The following is an 18,199-nucleotide window of genomic DNA, read 5'->3' as shown; positions in this document are numbered from 1 at the left end:
AGTTCCCCAAGTTGGTGGCTTTAGCATCAGCTAGATAGAGTTCTTGCTTGACCTGTCCGTCCTCAAGGCTGCTGGGTCCATCCCAGATCTGAACCAGGACGTCCAAGTCTGGGATGTGGGCAACAAGGGTTCCAGGCAGCCACCAGGACCTGACAGGTGGAGGGGGGATAGCAGAGGAGGTGGACTGTCCTCACAATCTGGAAGACACCCTTGCTTGCCTTCAAGAAACAACACTGTCCCTGGCCCAGCCTGCAAACGGAACAAGGAAAGAAAGGTCCAGGGCTCTCGGGGCCAAGAGATGCCCCTGCAGCAGAAGTCCTGGCTCCTCCCAATGCCAATGATGCTTTGTAGGGGCAGAATCTTGACGGGAACCCAAGCCTTGGACACCCCCTCCGCTCCCCTGCCCTGGGGATCTCCCCACTGCACTCACCGCCATCCTCCCTGATGGAGAGAAAAGGGCGGGACAGGGCCGCTCAGTGACGAGCCAAAGCTAACGCGGGGAGGCCAAACGCAGGGGGATCCTTCACTTCTCTACTCCCCGACTCCCCGCGGCTTCAGCGTGCACCCCAGGGGCGCTCAGGAAGGCTTTGCGGGAATGAAGGATTCAGAAGGAAGCATGATGGAAAGTGGAGGTGGCGATGTATTCAGAGCCCAGGACAGAAGCAGGCAGCTTGGCGCCTGGCCTTGAGGTCCCCTTCCCCGCCGAGCACAGTCTGAGAGGTACTGTACGCGCAGGTACGACGGGGCTCGGCGTCTCCAGGGGAGGAGACCAAGTGGGCTGTGAGCTGAGGCACTGAGGGAGAAGCCGCTTTGCCAGCGTCACCGTGGTAACAAAGACTGGCGCTGCCGGGCTGCGGATCGGGGGAGAGGGTGGGAAGGGACAAGGCTTCGAGGGGGCTGAGTCCGCGAGTGACGGCCTAATGAATGCATGCGAGAGCGCGAGGGAGCAGGGTGCGCGGAAAGTCCCAGATTTCCGCAGGTCCCCGGCTGGCCGGGGCTGGCGGGGGGCGCAGGCGCGACGCGCGACGCGGCCCTCGGGCGGGGGGCGGGGGCGGGGGCGGGCAGGGCTGGGGGTGGGGTTAGAGACACCGACGCGGACGGGATCCAAACTTCCGGTGCCTGCAGCGCACCGAGCGGCGGTTGCACAGATCGAGGCTGCACAGGCGGAGGCTGCAGGGCGGACGCGCGGGCCGGCGCAGCCATGGTGAAGATCAGCTTCCAGCCCGCCGTGGCCGGCATCAAGGGCGACAAGGCCGATAAGGCTTCGGCATCGGTGTCGGCCCCGGCCCCGGCCCCGGCGCCGGCGCCGGCTCCGGCCGCTGAGATCCTGCTGACGCCGGCTAGGGTGAGAGGGGCCGGGGGCTCCGGCGAGGGCGTGGGATCCGGACGCGTCCTGCTGGCCCCCGAGACTGCTCGAGGCGCGTCGGGACTCGGGAGCTGCGAGCCGAGCGGGAATGGGGTCTCCATCCCAAATTGGGCCAGGGGCTTGGGTCTTGCACTCAAGTGACAGCAGAAAGCAGAAGCGGTGGACCTTAAGTGAGGAAGCGCTCAAGGTCTCTTCCAAAAGTGAAGGGGACCCTTGGGCCTTACTCCAAAATAGGGGAAGGGGTCTGGTCCTTGAAAGTTGGGGGAATGTTGGTGGGGGCTTGGCGTCTGTTTCCAATCAAGGGGGAGGGGCCGCGAATCAAGTCCCCCGGTGGGGGATGGGAGGAGGGCTGGACCTAGTTTCCCCCAAGTAGGACGGTGGGACCCGATTGGTGGGGAAATTGGTGGAGGGGGAGAGTCTGGAGCCAACGCCGGAGGAGAGGCCATTGATTCCCTCCCAAAATGAGGGCCTGCTGGGGATGGAGAATGTGCTGCTGGTCCGCACTGGAACTGGCGGACCAGAAAGTGATGAAATGGAAATAAACCAGAGCCGACCCCGCCGCGCCTCCGAGGATACCGGGTCCGAGCACAGCGTCCTCTTCCACCCCACCCCTGGGGTCGGGGTCTCGCTGTCCCCTCTCCGCCCTCCTGCTGGGCTGCCCCCAACCCCACCACGGCGGGAGGGCTCCCCCACTGCCCCAGTGCCCTCGGCATCCCGGGTCTCCAGCCGGCTTCGTGGGGGCGGGCCTCGGTGCGTCCCGCCTTCCCGCTGGCCTAGGGGGAAGAAGGCATTTCCGCCGTGGAAAACGGTCTGAGCTGCGTGGAGTGTGTCCGGGGAAGGGCCCAGAGGGCAGGACGCGTGGCGGGAAGGGAGGGGAAGAAGGGGAAGCTGGCTCAGTCAGGCTGCATTGTGACCCTGCAGAGGTATCTTCGTGGCCTCTGGCATCAGCGATCTTGGGGCGCACTAAGCCCCGGCTCCGCCATTTAAGGACGAAGGTCCCAGTCTACTCCCTTCTCCTCTCCAAGTTCTCTGTGGCTCTCTTTCAGTCTCACCCTTGGTATTTGGGGGCCTGCAAAGGATGATCTTGGAGAGAAGCCTCAGAGGTGGGGTTAGCCTGAGCAGAGACCCTCAGTGAGGAATGCCAGGGGCCTGGCTGGCACCCTGCTTTCGTGTGGTGGTCGCTGCAACAGCTAGAGGTCCAGAGCGACAAGAAATCAGCGACCACCCTGGCAAGGTTGGGCACCCCAACGGGAGCAGTGCCATCTTCATCCGAAGCTTAGATGGAGAGTGGGTGTCCCAAATTTGAAGACGGTTGTCTGCGGGTTTAAGTTTGCCAAGGGCTCTGCAAGCCTCCTTTTTACCACAGGGAGCCAGCCTCTTCTCCTCTCAGCAGGGGGAGGGGCAGCTTATCTGTTCCCAGCTGCTTCTCCCAGGGGCAGACCCCCAGCCAAGACCAGGAACCGGGACTCTGCTAAGAGCCACTGGATTTGGGAATTCAGGAGGGAGGACGGAGCCAAGCAGTGGAAGGATATAACACCAGCTCCTATAACTCCAATTCCATGGCAAAATCCACCAAATTCTGTAGGAGTGATACATTCTCCCATAGAAGCTGGTGTTGGGCAGGATGGTAGAGTCCAGTGTGGTGAAGTTTCAAGTTTCAATTTGCCCATTAACTTCTGAAGGCAAAGTAATTTTAGTCTAGCTGGGAGCCGTGGCCACAAACGCCTGTAATCCCAGCTGGGGAGGCTGAGGCAGAATTTGAGTTCAAAGCCAGCCTTAACAACTTATTGAGGCACTAAGCAACTCAGCAAGACCCTGTCTCTAAATAAAATATTAAAAAGGGCTGGGGATATTGCTCAGTGGTTGAGCATCCCTGGGATCAATCTTCAGTACCAGAATAATAATTTTAGTCTATAAAATAAACTGACAATGCGCAGATTATCAGGAAAAAGCATAAAATTGTTGGCATTTAAGCAGGGAGCCGTACACAAAGGATGAGTCTCAAAGGGGAGACCCTGGGGCTGAAGTTTATGCAGTGTCTAGGAAGAGACTCGAGCTTGGGGTGTCACAGGCTATGGAAGAGTGAGGTGAATAAAGGTCACTACAAACAAAGGTGGTCGGACATGGGTGAGGCCTCCCAGCTAACAACCCTCCAAAAGCCACCTGTGGTCATCTCTGGGTCTGGGGTAAGACGCCTAGATAACTTAGTCCTGTGAAAAGCTCTTTCCAAAGGGGGGGGCAGGGGGCACTTCAAGATGCATCCACTATGTATTTGACTTACTTTCTCTACAGATGCAAATCTCCCCCGACAAAAGGACAGTTTTTAAGAGCTAGTCCCATTTCTGCACTCCCGATGAAGAGCCATCTCAGCAATTTGCAAAAGAAGCCTATTTGGTGGTGGGCTGTTTTGACCTCCCTTGCCAGCACGGCCTGAGCAGTAATGCACATCCAGCTTCTGGCTTTTATTGGGCTCTGAAGCTGACAGCCTCTTGCCCTCTCTCAGCATGAAATGGAAATATCAACAACCTCCTGCTTGCTGTTAGTGATGGCCTGCAGCCTGCTGAGTGGCCTCCCCTCCCTCTAATTGGCAATAGGGAGCTTGGGAGGCCAGGGCAGTCAGAAGAAGGAATGAAAACCCAGCACCTTTAGGACAGAAACTGGGTATTAGGGAACTTGCCTGCTTGCTGAGGCCCTGAGCCGGTACAAGGGGCTTTGGTTGTTGCATGCTGGCTCTGGCCTTCACTGCTGGACCTGGAGCCGTGGAAGGATTCAGTCCTGCAGGCCTCTTCTTGCCCCACCTAGCTACAGGGCACATTCCCCCCTTGCCCCGTGCCTGGCAGAGCCCCGCCTCCCCCACCCCAGCAATGGGAGCCGGCAGGAGGCCCATTTAGCAGCTGTCACTTAAGACAGAATATCAGCCTTTTGGGGGGGTCTCAGAACCCCAGAGCTGCTTTTTCAAGACAGGACATTTGGATTTGACAGCTAATATTAGAAGGTCTCTTCTGACTGGTTGTGACCACCCCCTCCCCAGCCCTCCGTGGTGTCTGAACTGTTCTCAAAACCAAGGTTTCCGCGGCCCTGGCAGTCCCTGAGAGGGCCACTCTCAACAGATGAGCAGCCCAGGGCTTTTGGGTGGTAGGCAACCTGTGTCCTAAAGGGAGAGGGACGCAGCACTCTCAGGAGAGACTGCCCCTGCTTCTGAACAAACACTGAAACCGGAGGATCTGTCTCCAGACCTGATGGGGGAAGGAAGTCCCTCGGTGGGTCGGGGAAGGGGCGGGGTGGGGCAGCTGGGCCTCCGCTGCTAGCCTCTCCACGTGGTGTTTAGACTGAGATAATGAGGAACCTCTGCCGTGGGCCACTGGTGGGGAGCCAGCTTCACCAGTGGCTGGACAGAGGGGAGTACCCCACCCCAGTCCCACCCCACACCCGCCACTGCCGCCTGCTAGTGCGCCTGCCCCCTCAGCCGGCTTCCCTCTCCCCACACTCCTCTCGTGTGGGTGTGGACGTGCACAGGCTCCAGGCTGGGGGCTGCTGGGGGGACGTGTTAAACACAGTCATCTCAGCCCTGTTAATTTTCTCCTTGACATTTGCCTTTGATTAATGGCCCCTGTGTTGCCCCATCCCCCAGCCCGCATACCTGCGGATCAGATTTCACTTTCTGTGAGCATCAGGGCCTCTGGCCCCTGGCAAGCAGAGCAGTGGGGGAGGGTCCCCTGCCAGCGAGGAGGGCAGGTCTGGCCAGCTTGGAATCCTACCCTAGGCCCCCATGCCCGCTGGCTGGGAGGGCTGGGCCAAAAGGACCTTCAAGAAAGGGCTGCCCAGCCCCACATCCTTTTCCACGGCAGAATGAGGACTTCAGGGACAATGTCCCTTCCTAGCCTGCCCAGGGGGCTTTGGCATTTGGGCAGGCACCACTGCCAGGGCGTTTCTGCTGCCCTCCCCGGTTCCCTCTTTTCTGCTTTCCTTTGCCAGTCTTTGCATGGTTCAAGACTGCCTTCACACTGCCACCGAGGGTTTCTCCTAGTGACAAAGGTGTTTGTGATAACATCGCTGCAGCCCAGCTCTGCAGCCGTCCACCCTCACCCCCAGCCCTTCCAGCCTCGAGCTTTGCTTAGCTTGCACCCTTCCTCAGCTCTTGTTCTCGCCGCCTTCACTGTCAGGGGTGGAGTGGGAGAGAGCGTTCCTGCACCCAGCCAAGCCCTGCCGCCAGGCACTTCCCACAGGGTCCTCAGACTGGAGAGTAGAACAGGAGTGGGATTCCACTCTCCGCGAATCCTTGAACCCTGTCAGCACGTGGCGTGTACTCAGGGCTCTGTGTGCTCAGGGGGACAGTGGACATTCACCTCTCCTGCCACCCAGGGCCAGCTGTCTCATCTGCCATTGGCACCCTTACCTCTGGCCTGGAGCCTGCAGCCTGGGAAGGGAAAGATGCTAAGGATGGGAAGGGTGGGGGAAGAGAGTGCGAGTAGAGCCGGACCCAGCCACTGACCCGTGCAGACAGGCTGTCCTTTCCAGCCTCCCCAAGTAGGCTCGAATAGTTTAATCTGCTTAGGGCTAATTTGGACACTGGAGGAGGAACAGCTGCAGAGCTCTCCCCACCAGGCACGGGGTCTGCGTTGCTGCTTCATTTGGTAGTTCCCTGCCCTTTTCGCCTCTGGCTTGCCTGAACAGCACCGTTGTGATCCATGAAGCCTCAGGCTGTGGCCCGAGCTCCTCACAAGTCCCTGGATGTCTGGCTCACATGCTGGGAGAGCGTGTTGCCTTGGAAACAGTAGCGATGTTCTCCTGCTTTCTAAATGGAAGCCCCCGTGCCTCGCTGTCAGTTACTGCTCCGTGTGGGGAGCAGCATTTCTCTAGGCCACTGGCATGACAGGTGGAGGAGCTGAGGGGTTCCCAGGAAGGCTGGACGCTGGCCAGACCACTGCTGCCACACCATCCTCAGACAGGGTCTGATAACCCAAAGGTCATGGCCTCCAGTGAGGGCCTAGGGAGACTGGGAGGGTTCCAGGGCTTTGGAATTTGAGCCTTGACCTTGATTGTGTAGTTTGGGATCCTGCGGGCAGGGGCAGTGCCGAGCCTTTTGTTCCTCAGCAGGGATGTCCTGAGCTCTGTGGTCCCGACTTCACTTCCAACAACAGTGCTCAGTCCTGATGCTTCTGAGGGTTTGGCTCTGAGGGCGGGAGGGTGTCAGGTGGGTCAAGGGGTGGCCGAGACCCAGGTGGGTGCTTGAAGGTGTCCCTTGCAGGGACCAAAGGAGCCATTTATTCATGTAAGGGAATTTCAAGTTTTCTCTTTTTCCCTCTGAAGCGTTTGATCGTTTTTAGCCTATGAGATGAACGGCCAGTAGACAGAGTAACAGGAAAAACAAACAAAATTTATTATAGGCATGGGAGGCATAGACTCAAAGACAGGGCCAGAAGCCCAAGTAGTACTATGAGCTATCGACCGAAATTGAGTCCTGAGGCCGCTGGGGAAGTAGCTGGGGAAGTTATGGAAGGGTCTGAGTCACCAGATGGACATAGGCCAAAGAAATGTGTCTGGGGAGGGGTGTTTTGATTTCCCTTACTGCCCCTGGGTAGGAGAGGGGTAACTTAGAGGGGTTCACCCGCAGCATCCAGGTAAGGTGGGGGATCCCCATAACCAGCGAGAGTCCTGGCTGGACCTTGCCAGCCGGGACCTGTTCAGCAGGGGCCACTCAAGTTGGCCTCCTACATGGAGATGCCAAGTGCGGTGAGGCCTGCAGGCCTCCCCTTGTCCCGGGTGTAGCAGTCCCCAGACTCTTGCTTGAAGCCCATTGAGGGTCTCCCCTTTTCTTTTTTTCTTTTCTTTTTTTTCAGTTTTCCCAAGCTAACTTCTCTAGTTTTCCAGAAAGAAAGAACAAAAGCCCAGGCGCTGTGCAGCCTCTGCTGCAGTCTGCAGCGACAGCCCTGAAAAGGAAACACTCGGCAGAGATCTGCTATTTTTATCTGGTGCTCTGCTCCACCGAGGGCTCTCAAGTTCTTTGTCTCTTAATCCCAATAAAACCCCTGTCCGGAAGCATGTCCACACTTTACCTGATGACCCGAGGAGAGTAGGGCTGCTCTGCCCTGTGACGGGGTCCCTGGGCCCCCCCAAATCTGGGCCCCCTTATGCCACATGAACCCCTAAAACAACCAGGGCCTTGGAATGCAGGATTCATAGCAGGTGCAGGTGGCCTGGCCTGGCCCTGGGTCAGCCACCTTTCCTTGACCAGTGGTGACCACTGGAAAAGCAGAATGGCTGCCACTTCCCCTGGCTGCTTGTTTGCAGGACCTCGTGGCTTGTTCCTGTGAGATGCTGGTGGACCTAGGCTACTGGTGTTGACCAGGAGAGCCTGTTGGAAAGTCCACCTCACAGCTGTCCCAGGCTAGCTCTCTGCAGTGCAGAACTAGGTGTGGGGTGCAGAATAGGCTGGAGTCCCATCCCATAGCATGGAAACTGGGGGCCAACTGGCCTGCTAATGGATAGTCTGGTATGGGGAGTCTTCCAGGCGATTTCTGTTCTTTTCCTGGGGCCTGGGGCAGGGAGAGTCCTATGCAGGGAAGGATGAGACCCTCTGTGGGGCTCACCCCAGCTCCCTGAAGCCCAAGCCCCTCAGCCCACCTGTACCCGACTAGTCCAGAACCTCTGTGAGGTGCTGAGATGAGGACCCATCTTGAGTAACTTAGACACAAACCACGTCCCCACCTCCCAAACCCTCCCCCAGAGTAACAGGAGAAGACATGCGCACATTCCCAGAGAATCTGGCAAGAAAGGACCTGAGAGGTGGGTCTCACCTGCTCATTGTGCAGGTGGTCTAGGCAAGCAGCCAGAATAAGGGGATCAGGCTCCTGGACTTGAGCCCTCCCAGGCCACCATTCTGCCACAGCTTCTTGAGGTTTGAGGGTATCTGTAGGGACTGGCCTCTGACCTCGCCCTCCGCCATACCTGGACACAGAGGAAAGGTTGAGTGGTGGACCCTGGGATCACGCCCAGGGCTTTGCAGCATCTCCAAGGGTGACTGGGTGAGGGCACAGGGACCAGGGCAATGGGAGACAAACAGAAAGATGACCAGTGACCCTGGTCACTCTCCGTCCAGTGCCCCATACAACACAGTGGGGAGTTTCACACTCACCCCACCCCAGACTCCTGAGGCCTGGAATTGGGTCCCGCTGGTGTCTCGGCAGCCCTGCAGCTCAGCTCCTGGAGCCTCCCGGGCTGGCCTTCCTGACAGCCACGTGTCCCTCCTGGTGGGAGTTCCCCTTGCTTCTAGAAGCTTCCAGACTTCCCCCTGTGGACTGCACTACTCACAGCCTTCCCCTGCTGAGCCCCAGAGGAGGGCTGGGCGTAGTGGGTTGCAGGCTGGTGTAATGAGAGGGCTAAGAGCACAGGTGGGTCCCCATCTCCCTCTGCTGCGACACCCTGGCCAGGCCCTCTCCTTCACTTGACATGTGCTGTCCTGTGCCTTCCTCCAAGGCACTCTCGGCTCAGCCAGAGGGGCCATGGCACTCAGGGAAAGCGGGTATCCTCTGAAGCGCCTGGCTGACCCCCACTGTTGTCCACAGGAGGAGCGACCCCCCTACCACCGCTCCAAGAAGGGGGGCTCGTTGGGCGTGTGCTACCTGTCCATGGGCACAGTCGTGCTGCTCATGGGCCTGGTCTTCGCCTCTGTCTACATCTACAGATACTTCTTCCTTGCTCAGGTGAGGGGCTTGTCCTGGGAGAAGGGCGGCCTGGGGGCCGGAGTGGAGGGACCCTCGCAGCAGGCGAGGGAGTAGTGGACGGATGGTCAGGTGGGAGCCAGTGCCCAGGCAGGCCCAGAGGGCCCTCCTCAGTCAGGCCCAGGCCAGCCCCCAACTCAGCCTCTTTCCCTGGGGAACCAAGCTCTGATCCAGGTGGAGCACTGGGGTCCCTTCTCCGCGTCACCCTGAGGCATTGTCACCAGAAACTTGAGCAGCAATTGGAACTGTGATCTCCAACCGCAGCCCCTGAGGCTCCTTGCAGGGCCTCTCCAAGGTCGTGCTGGAAGGGTGAATCCTTCCAGGCCCTGCGTGCACATGGGGGTTATGGGTCAGGAGAGGTGGAGGTGGCCACAGATTCACTGCGGCCACTTTGAAGGAGCAGGAGGGGGACTCAGAGGAGCTGGCTTTCCTACAGCCTCACCCCCTAGTGTGGTTTCCCCCCCTGGGGATCTGAGCTCCAGGCTGAGCCACCCAATCTGGGGAGGGAGGGAGGGAGGGAGGGAGGGAGGGTCAGCACATCTCAGCACTGAAGATAAGTTAAATTAAAAATAGAATAACAGGGTAGTCACAGCTGCACCTAATGGGGAGTCTCAAGGTGACCCAAGCCTGGGGCTTGCCAGTCATTTGTCCCCTCCCACCCCTAAGTGTGTAACTTTGTTGTCACCCAGTTTTCCTCCGTGAGCATTACTGGAGGGTTCGTGCTCCCTGGTTTTCCCCCCGCAGGCCTCAACTCCCACGGTCGCACACCTTCCAGGCCTGTGCTTGAAGGTGCGGCTTCCCATGCCTGCCGGCGGCCTGGATATCCGGCCTTCCCGCCGTCCACCTGTCCTGCTGCCCACTTGAGGCAGGTGTCCCTCTCCTTGCAGGGCCTCTCTGGTCCCCTTCTTGTTGTGGCCCTACCCCAGGACCTGCTCGGGCTCCACCTGTCCCCACGCAGGCCCTTCTGGGGTTCCTCAGCCCACTCTGGTTCCCAGCACTGCCAACGTCTCAGAGCAGCCCCTGGGAGAGCATGTGAGGCATCCAGCCCGGGCCTGGCAGCCACCGTGGGGCCCAGCCCTGTCACCTTGCCTCCCTGGGCTGCTGGTGATTCAGCCTCCTTAGAGCACTGATTGGCAAGGGATTCTGACAGTTAAGGGTCGGGCAGTCCCTTGGAGATCCCCAAGCCCTGGAGAAGTCAGGAGCACCGGTCACCCATCGCTCCACTGACACCACTCACACTGCCTCACTTCCCTTGTTCCTGGGGCCATTGGTCCAGCCCACCTGGGGGGGCAGCCGGCATGGTGTTTAAGGCTCCTCAGGGACCAGGACCGGTGCTGGGACTTGTCTGAGTTGGGCATGGTGGAGAATCTCCCTGTGCTGCCTCGAAGCTCCTCACCGCCCTCCTAATGTCACCAAGGTGGCTCCTGAGCCTGACCAGCTCTCCTGTTTCCCCTGCAGACCCTCCTGCCCCACCCCAGCTTTTCTCTGGTGCCTCCTCTGTGAAGGGTGTGGGGCTGGTGGGTGCTCTTTCTGCTGGTCCATTTCCCAGAATCATGGCCTTTGAGATCAGAGGGGACCTTAGGGATTACCACACTTTGCAGATGGGGAAACCGAAGCTTGGAGCCGTCTTCCTCCTAGGACCTGGCGCCCCTGCTCAGTCTCTCCTCCATTTGTGAAGCTATGAAGTGCCTTCTCCAGGCTCCAACCTGACTCCACTTTCTGTTTCCCCGTCTGTGAAATGACCTCGCAGGCCCCACCCATCCTGCTTCCCCAGGCCTTTGGGACATGAGATGCACAGGTAAGCGGCAGTGGCCGTGTCCGGAGCGCTGTGTGACGGTCTGTCTCTCCCCCGCCCTGCTCAGCTGGCCCGAGATAACTTCTTCCACTGTGGCGTGCTCTACGAGGACTCGCTGTCCTCCCAGGTCCGGACTCGGATGGAGCTGGAGGAGGATGTGAAAATCTACCTCGAAGAGAACTACGAGCGCATCAATGTTCCCGTGCCCCAGTTTGGTGGTGGGGACCCTGCAGACATCATCCACGACTTCCAGCGGGTAAGGCCAGCTTGTGGTCAGCCAGCAGCTGGCCAGGAACCGGGACTGGGGTGGTGGGAGGGCATCCTGGGGACCTGGAGCAAGGAGCGGGAGCCAAAGAGAGGATCCTTGGGGCGTTTGTGAACTGTAGTGGATGTCTACGTTTGAACACCAGACTTTTAAAGACGTTGCTTTCATTGTATAGGTAATGCCATTATCCCTGAGCGTGGATTAGCAGTGAGGGATTTTTCTTTTCTTTTCTTTTTGAGAGAGAGAGAATTCCAATATTTATTATTTTTTAGTTTTCGGTGGACACAACATCTTTGTTTGTATGTGGTGCTGAGGATCGAACCCGGGCCGCACGCGTACCAGGCGAGCATGCTACCGCTTGAGCCACATCCCCAGCCCAGTGGGGGATTTTTCATAGATGCTGCTTGCCATGGCCAGTCCAGGGTCTCTGTGTCTGCCTACATTTGGTCAAGGGGGAGGGCATCCCATTGCCAGGTACACTGAGTGTGTTTCTGCAGAGGTGTGCGAGGTGTGCATTTGACCGGCATCAAGCTGTGGCACATTGCCAGCACTGTGGGAGCCCCTGATGCCCTTCCCAGCCAGTCCCCTCCCCCTTGAAGTAACCTTCCCGTCTGCAACTGTTTGGGAGCCAGTGAAGTACAGGCTCAGCCCTCTTTCCCAGGTGCTTGCTTCCCAAAGCCTTGCAGAGGTTTCAGCACCAACCCTGCTGTGTCCTGGTGGCCTGCAGCAGAGTCCCACAGGGGACCTGGGACAGAGCATCTCTCCCTGAGGTCCAGACTGTCCCCAAGGATGGTGTGACCGCACAGGTTTGAGGAAATGCACAGTTGGGAGATAATCATGTGTCTCAAACCTTGCTCAGCTCTGCAAGCCCACGGTCAGAGTCTGTGCAGTAACCAAGGCTCTGGGCCAGCAGGCGCCCAGCTAGCAAGTGGCACAGGCTGGGAAAACTCAGGAGTCTGGGAATCTGGGAGGCACCACTCCCGAGGGATTCGGGTCAGACCCTCAGCTCCTGCAGAATCAGACTGGTACCTCCTCCTGCGCAGGGTCTCACCGCCTACCACGACATCTCCCTGGACAAGTGCTACGTCATCGAGCTCAACACCACCATCGTGCTGCCCCCTCGCAACTTCTGGGAGCTCCTCATGAATGTGAAGGTGAGCAGCGTCGTGTCCCTCCTTGCCCTCCTCCCCTGTGGAGACCAGACCTGGGGACCCAGGGACATTGCTCTTGCACCCCAGATTGGTCATGCATCCATCGCCCCTTGGTCCATATCCCCAGAGTCACTTCTGTCCTTTTCCTCTCTCCACTCATTGAGAACCCCAAGACCTTCGCATTCAAGTTTATGCTCCATGTCAGCAGTGACCCCAGGAGACCAGACCACACGCATGCCATGGGTCTTGACAGTATAGGCACAGACACTGGCCTGGGGACATCAGAAAGGCCAGCAAGGGGCCTCTGGGTGAGAGCTGGGCACCTCGGGTGTGGGAGCAGGGGGCACATGTGAGCCACAATGGAGGTGGACAAGCAGAATCATGGGAGGGAGCCCCTGGTCCTGACCCTGTGCTGTGACCTCTCCCTTTGCAGAGAGGGACCTACCTCCCGCAGACGTACATCATGCAGGAGGAGATGGTGGTGACCGAGCACGTCAGTGACAAGGAGGCCCTGGGCTCCTTCATCTACCACCTGTGCAATGGGAAGGACACGTACCGGCTGCGGCGCCGGGCTACCCGGAGGAGTGAGTGGCTGGCCCCTGTCCCTGGCCCCAAACCCCAGCTGCCCGAGAGCTCAAACAGCAGCAGGATAGCAGCTGAGGTCCACTGAGCACTTAACATGTCAGGCGCTGCTGTACACGTCACCAGTGTCATCTTAATGATGAGGAAACGGAGGCATGGACAGGTGAAGTGACACTCCCGAGGTCCCACAGAGAGGAAGTGGCAGGTGTGGGCAGGCTGCTCCGGCCTCTGGGTTCAGACCACTGTGCAGCTGGGTGTCACTTCCTAGGCCTTCCCTGCCCCCGCCACCTTGGGTCCTGAGGTCCTTTCTGGTCAGGGACACAGACCTCACTGGGATTTCTGTTTCCTCCCAGGGATCAACAAGCGCGGGGCCAAGAACTGCAACGCCATCCGCCACTTCGAGAACACCTTCGTGGTGGAGACCCTCATCTGCGGGGTGGTGTGAGGCCCCCCTCCTCCAGGCCCGCCCCTGCCCTCTTCTTTCTCCTTCCGGCCACTCTCTGGCCCTTTTCTCTCTCCCTTGCTTAGCTTGTTCTTTGGACACCTTTCCATAGATGTGACATGTCCACCCTTCCTTTCCAGCCCTGCCGGTCACCGGTACCAGGGCCGTGACCTCTCGAGGCCCCTGCCTCTGCTGACCTCTCAGGGGTGGGGGAGGAGGGGACACCCAAGATGGTTTCTGTGACCCACCGTCTTGAAGTTGGGTCCCCAGTGGCTGGGCCAAGGGGAAGGACCTGAGGGAGGGGCCGGACAGGGTGGGACTTGAGGTTCTGAAACGCCGGCCCAGTTGGGAAAGTCCTCAAAGGCTTTTTCCCAGGGCACAACTTTCTCTGCTGATCCCCAGCGCTGGGGTGTAGGCTGAGGAGGGGATGTGCCCAGGGACGGACCCCACCAGAGCACAAGGGAAGGTGGCTGTCCTGGGGACTCCCCAGGACTCCTGTCAGTGCCTTTGCCCACCAGCAGGAGCCTGGAGCGTGGGGGTGGGATGAGTCTGTCAAGCACAACTGTTCTCTGAGTGGAACCAAAGAAGTGAGGAGCCAGGGCCCCCAGCCTGGCACCTGGGAGCACAAGCCGGGTCCCACGGCCAGGCCGGAACAGCGGGCCATAGCGCAGGGGGTCCCTTGTCCGTGAGCTGCCGGCTCCGGGAGTGGGGGGAGCTCTTGCTTTCTCCAAGCCCAGCCTTGTAGAGATGAGGGGGAGGGAGAGCCACCTGGTACTTGTGCACCCTGCCCCCTGTTCTGAATCCACCCCTCTGCTGGAGGGCATGCAGTGTTTTTCCTTATCCTTCTCACTTTTGCATGTTTTTACTGACGTTCAATATGCTACCGTCCCCAGCCCTGAGCCTTGGAGAGGCTTCGGCGCCTCAGTCAGACTCAGTGCTCTGGAGATGAAACTCTTAAATGCTTTGTATATTTTCTCTATTAGATCTCTTTTCAGAAGTGTCTGTAGAAAATAAAAATCTTTTACTTCTGACTGATCTCTGCGTGATGGTGGGGCGCCATGGGCTGGGAAACTCTCCGGGACAGTCCTGTGTGGCATTGGTGGCACAGCAGGCAAGGTCAAGCTGGCAGGCCTGGCATCTGGCCCCTAAAGAGGTGGGCATGCTCCCTGGTTCAGCCAGGGAGCACAGGATCTCCCCTCCATTGTCTCTTGATCCTCTGGACCGGTGTTTGGGACCTGGGAGCTCTTCTTGCTGGTGGGGAGGGTGGAGGGTGAGCTGAGAGCTTCTGCATCTCGGCCAAGGTCAGGCTGCTTTTAAGTGCTGTAAACCACCCTGTTGTATTCTGCGTGGCAGGTGACATCATCATTGCATGTCCTTAAGCACAAGGACGGTGTCGTGTTCTCCACAGTGTCTGGACAATTGGTAACTGTTCTTGGTGGATCTGATCTGAGGTTTGGCGTGATAATCATGGGGTCACTTTCTCCAGAGGGGGAGCAGTGAGTGAGCTGGCCAGAGTCTTGGTTAAGTGGATCCTGGAGGTGAGACCTGCATGCTGCCCTGGGACAAGGGTGGGAGGGCACCTGCAGCCACCGTGCTGTTTACAGCCTGGCTGTCCTTCAAGGGTCATAAGAAACTCAAAGTATAGCTGTACTCTGTGCTTGGGCACAAAGGTTCTTGCAGAAATGTGGTTTGCTTACCTTTAAATGCCAATCTGATTTGTTTTTTAACTTGACACGATCAGTACTTTAGGGAGAGTAAACATGGAGAATAGCTAATTAAATCCAGATCTAGGTCAAGAACTGCCCCTGAGATATTCACCATTGTAAACTACAAGAATTAAAGAGTTTAGTGTAGCAAAGGGAGAGGTCAGCAGGACAAGTGGGGTGGGGGCAGAAATTGACTTAAATTACAGAGGAATTTCATTCCCCATTAGAGTGGCATTTCGAGTTAGCAAGGACTCATGTGGGTGATTTTTAATGGCTAGCCATTTTGCAAAATTAACCTGGATCCTACTTCTCTGTACAAAATAAAATCTGGATGAATCAAAGTTTTAATTATGAAGTGAAACCATAAAATTGCCTGAAGAGATGATTGAAAATAACCTTGGAGGCAAAAAGATTTTTCTAAGCATGATACCCACCAAGTTGGAATTTATAAAGGGGAAAAGTTGAAATGTATACATAGCCAAATGTAGCAAACTGGAAAAGGTGACTTTCAACACAGGATGTATCAAGGGCTATTTTCCATAACATGCCAAGTTTTTATTTGTATAAATCATGAAACTTGAACAACCCAGTAGATAAAAGGGCAAAGAATATGAACAGGCAGTTCGTGGAATGAGAAATAGAAGTGGATCAAAGCTTGCACACAAAAAGATGTTTGATTACAGTTTTAAAGAAAATGCAAATCAAAGCTAGGGACATAAAATTTTTACACCTCAAGTTAGGGTTGGCGTTTTTGTTTTTCACACTTTATGTTGTGATGCATCTATTGTACACAAAATATTGTAAGTGGTTGTGATGTTGTGAAGTTATTTGTAAGTTGTGAAGCGTGGTGACTAGGTGGATCTGGAAACCCACCAGCCAGCTTATGGAGCAGTCGATCAGCTGAGCTCTGAGAGAGGAAGCAGAAGCTTCCAGTCCCTTAAGGCTGAACTCAGAAGTCCCAGATGGGCTTTGCATTACATTGAGCAAATTTTCACAAAACCTGCCCAGACTGCAAAGAAGGGGAAGTGGGCCACCTCTAGAGGCGGGGAGGGCCTCACGTCAGGGAGGCAAGAAACTGCTGGCAGCCCATATTTAGAGACTCCCACGTCACCCCAGCACCCGTCCTTCCCTCCACCTCAAATTTCTGAGAGGGACATGCAAGACCTGAATTAGTGCAGACACCCTTACTCTTAGATCTAGAAGCAATCTTGAAAATATTTCAATTTCTCATATATTCATCAGGTGATTCCTATCCTTAGTATACCACATATCTAAGAATCCTTAATGTAGTCACTTGGGTTTAAATAGTACAACCATGGTGACAAAAATACCGCACAGGTTTTACTCTCTGACGTGCTTTTTCCCCTCAGTCTTTCTAAGGTCTGTCCATGTCGATGCCTGTAGTATGTAATTCATGTTTACTCTTGTATCAGTGTGTTATGTGAACATACAATTTAATTAAACTATGACTATTTGGGTTATTTCTGATTTTTACAATTGTAGTGCCTTCGTGAACATTTTTATATGGGGGCATTTGGATAAGAGTTTCCTCTTTTGTATGCCTAGAAGTGGAGTCATTGGGTCACGCAGGTTGCAAGTGTTCAACTCACAAAATTCCATTAGAGGATTTTTTTATAGGAAGTCAAACCAATTTATACCCCCACCTGCCCTGCATCCTCCTCCTCCCTGTCCCACATCCTTGCCAACACTTAATGCTGACAGTCCTTAAGATTTTTTTGCCATTGGATTGGTTCATTATGACTTTAATTTTAATTTTATCTCTTTAATTACTAGAAAAGGGGCAAGTTTCGGATGATCATTGGACTTTCCTTTCCTTTCCATAATAAGCCTACTTGTGGTTTGGGGCCTATTTTTCTATAGGAAGCTTTATTTTCTTCTGTTTAATTTGTAGGAGTTCTTTATATATCATATAATTTTTTTATTTTGTCATTGATGGACAGCAAATCATCTCACTCCAGTTAGTAATTTATTTTCTTTTTTTCTTTGTGGCCTCTGATAAATAGAAATTACTGATTTTAATGTAGTCAGATTTGTCCATCTTTTTCTTTACAACTTGTTGCACTTGTTTCAGAAATCCTGTTCCAAGATTGAAGACATTTTCCCATTCCTATAGTTTCTTCGGTGCATTTTAAAATTTTGGATTTTATATTTTAAAATCCCCCAGAATTTATTTTCTGGTATGGTGTGAGGCGGGGTAACCATTTATTCTGGGGATTTTGTTAGTTTTGTTTTCTCTCCCCATTGAGCTATGGTATATATCTGCATAGATCTGGTTTTCATGTGTGTAAGGTCTTTGCCGGGCTGTCTATTTTGTCCTGTTGGGTCTATCACTGGGGCCATAACCATACTAAAAATATGATTTTTCTCTATTAGAGCCTTGACGATCTGTGGCCCTTTGTTCTCCAGGTGCATCTCGGAGATAATTATCAAGTTTCGTGAGAACCTCTGTTAAGATTCTTATTGGACTTGTGTTACATCTATAGGTCCATGTGGAGAGGCTGAAATAATCATGATACCAAGAATTCGAATCCATGGGCATGCTATTTAAATTTTTATTTAAACCTTTAATATCTTCTAATACTGTTTTATGTTTTTCTGAATAGCGGTCTTTCATTAGGTTAGTTCCTGAATTTCTTATATTTATTATTTTTATAATTAATACTTACAACTCTTTAGTATAGAAACATAATTTGAGTATTGACCCAGCAAACTTACCAAACTATCTTCCTTATTCTAAGAAGTTATCTGAGGATACATTTGTGCTTTCTATTTAAGTAATGTTATTGGTTATGAATAAATTATTTCTTCCATTCAAATAATTTAAAATTTTATTTCTATTTAGTTGTTTTAGTTTGCTTTGTTTGCAATGGGGAACCAAACCTAGATCCATATGCAAGTTAGACAGGTGCTCTACCACGGAACTACATCTCAGCCCAAAATTTCATTGCTTTTTCTTGTCCTACCTCACTGACTAGGATTCTAGGTACCACGGTGATAGCTACAAATCTTGTTTTGTTCTTGATTTTAAGAGGAATTCACCTATAGTTTACCTATAGATGTTAGGAGAATATTCCTTTGAGATTAAAGAATTCTCTCGTTTTGTTTTTCAAAGTATTTTTATTTTTAATAAGGGATCGATGCATTATTTTA

General features: G+C 54.7%; 1 protein-coding gene across 2 annotated transcripts; it reads left to right on the top strand.

Moving 5' to 3' along the window:
- The first annotated feature begins 1,115 nt into the window (after positions 1–1,115).
- Itm2c (integral membrane protein 2C) lies at positions 1,116–14,357 on the top strand. Of its 2 annotated transcripts, XM_076865817.2 has the most exons (7): positions 1,116–1,345; positions 8,932–9,069; positions 10,950–11,138; positions 12,191–12,301; positions 12,463–12,606; positions 12,732–12,882; positions 13,234–14,357. In XM_076865817.2, the coding sequence occupies exons 1-7, from the start codon at positions 1,202–1,204 to the stop codon at positions 13,323–13,325; spliced, it is 969 nt and encodes a 322-aa protein (XP_076721932.1). In that variant the 5' UTR covers positions 1,116–1,201; the 3' UTR covers positions 13,326–14,357. The 2 variants fall into 2 exon arrangements, with proteins under 2 accessions (XP_076721932.1, XP_076721933.1); XM_076865818.2 differs by lacking the exon at positions 12,463–12,606.
- Positions 14,358–18,199: the final 3,842 nt, after the last annotated feature.

This window comes from Callospermophilus lateralis, chromosome 9, assembly GCF_048772815.1.
Source record: "Callospermophilus lateralis isolate mCalLat2 chromosome 9, mCalLat2.hap1, whole genome shotgun sequence".
Classification (NCBI taxonomy): domain Eukaryota; kingdom Metazoa; phylum Chordata; class Mammalia; order Rodentia; family Sciuridae; genus Callospermophilus; species Callospermophilus lateralis.
The sequence above is the reverse complement of the archived record's forward strand: the minus strand, read 5'-3'. Positions and strand labels throughout refer to the sequence as shown.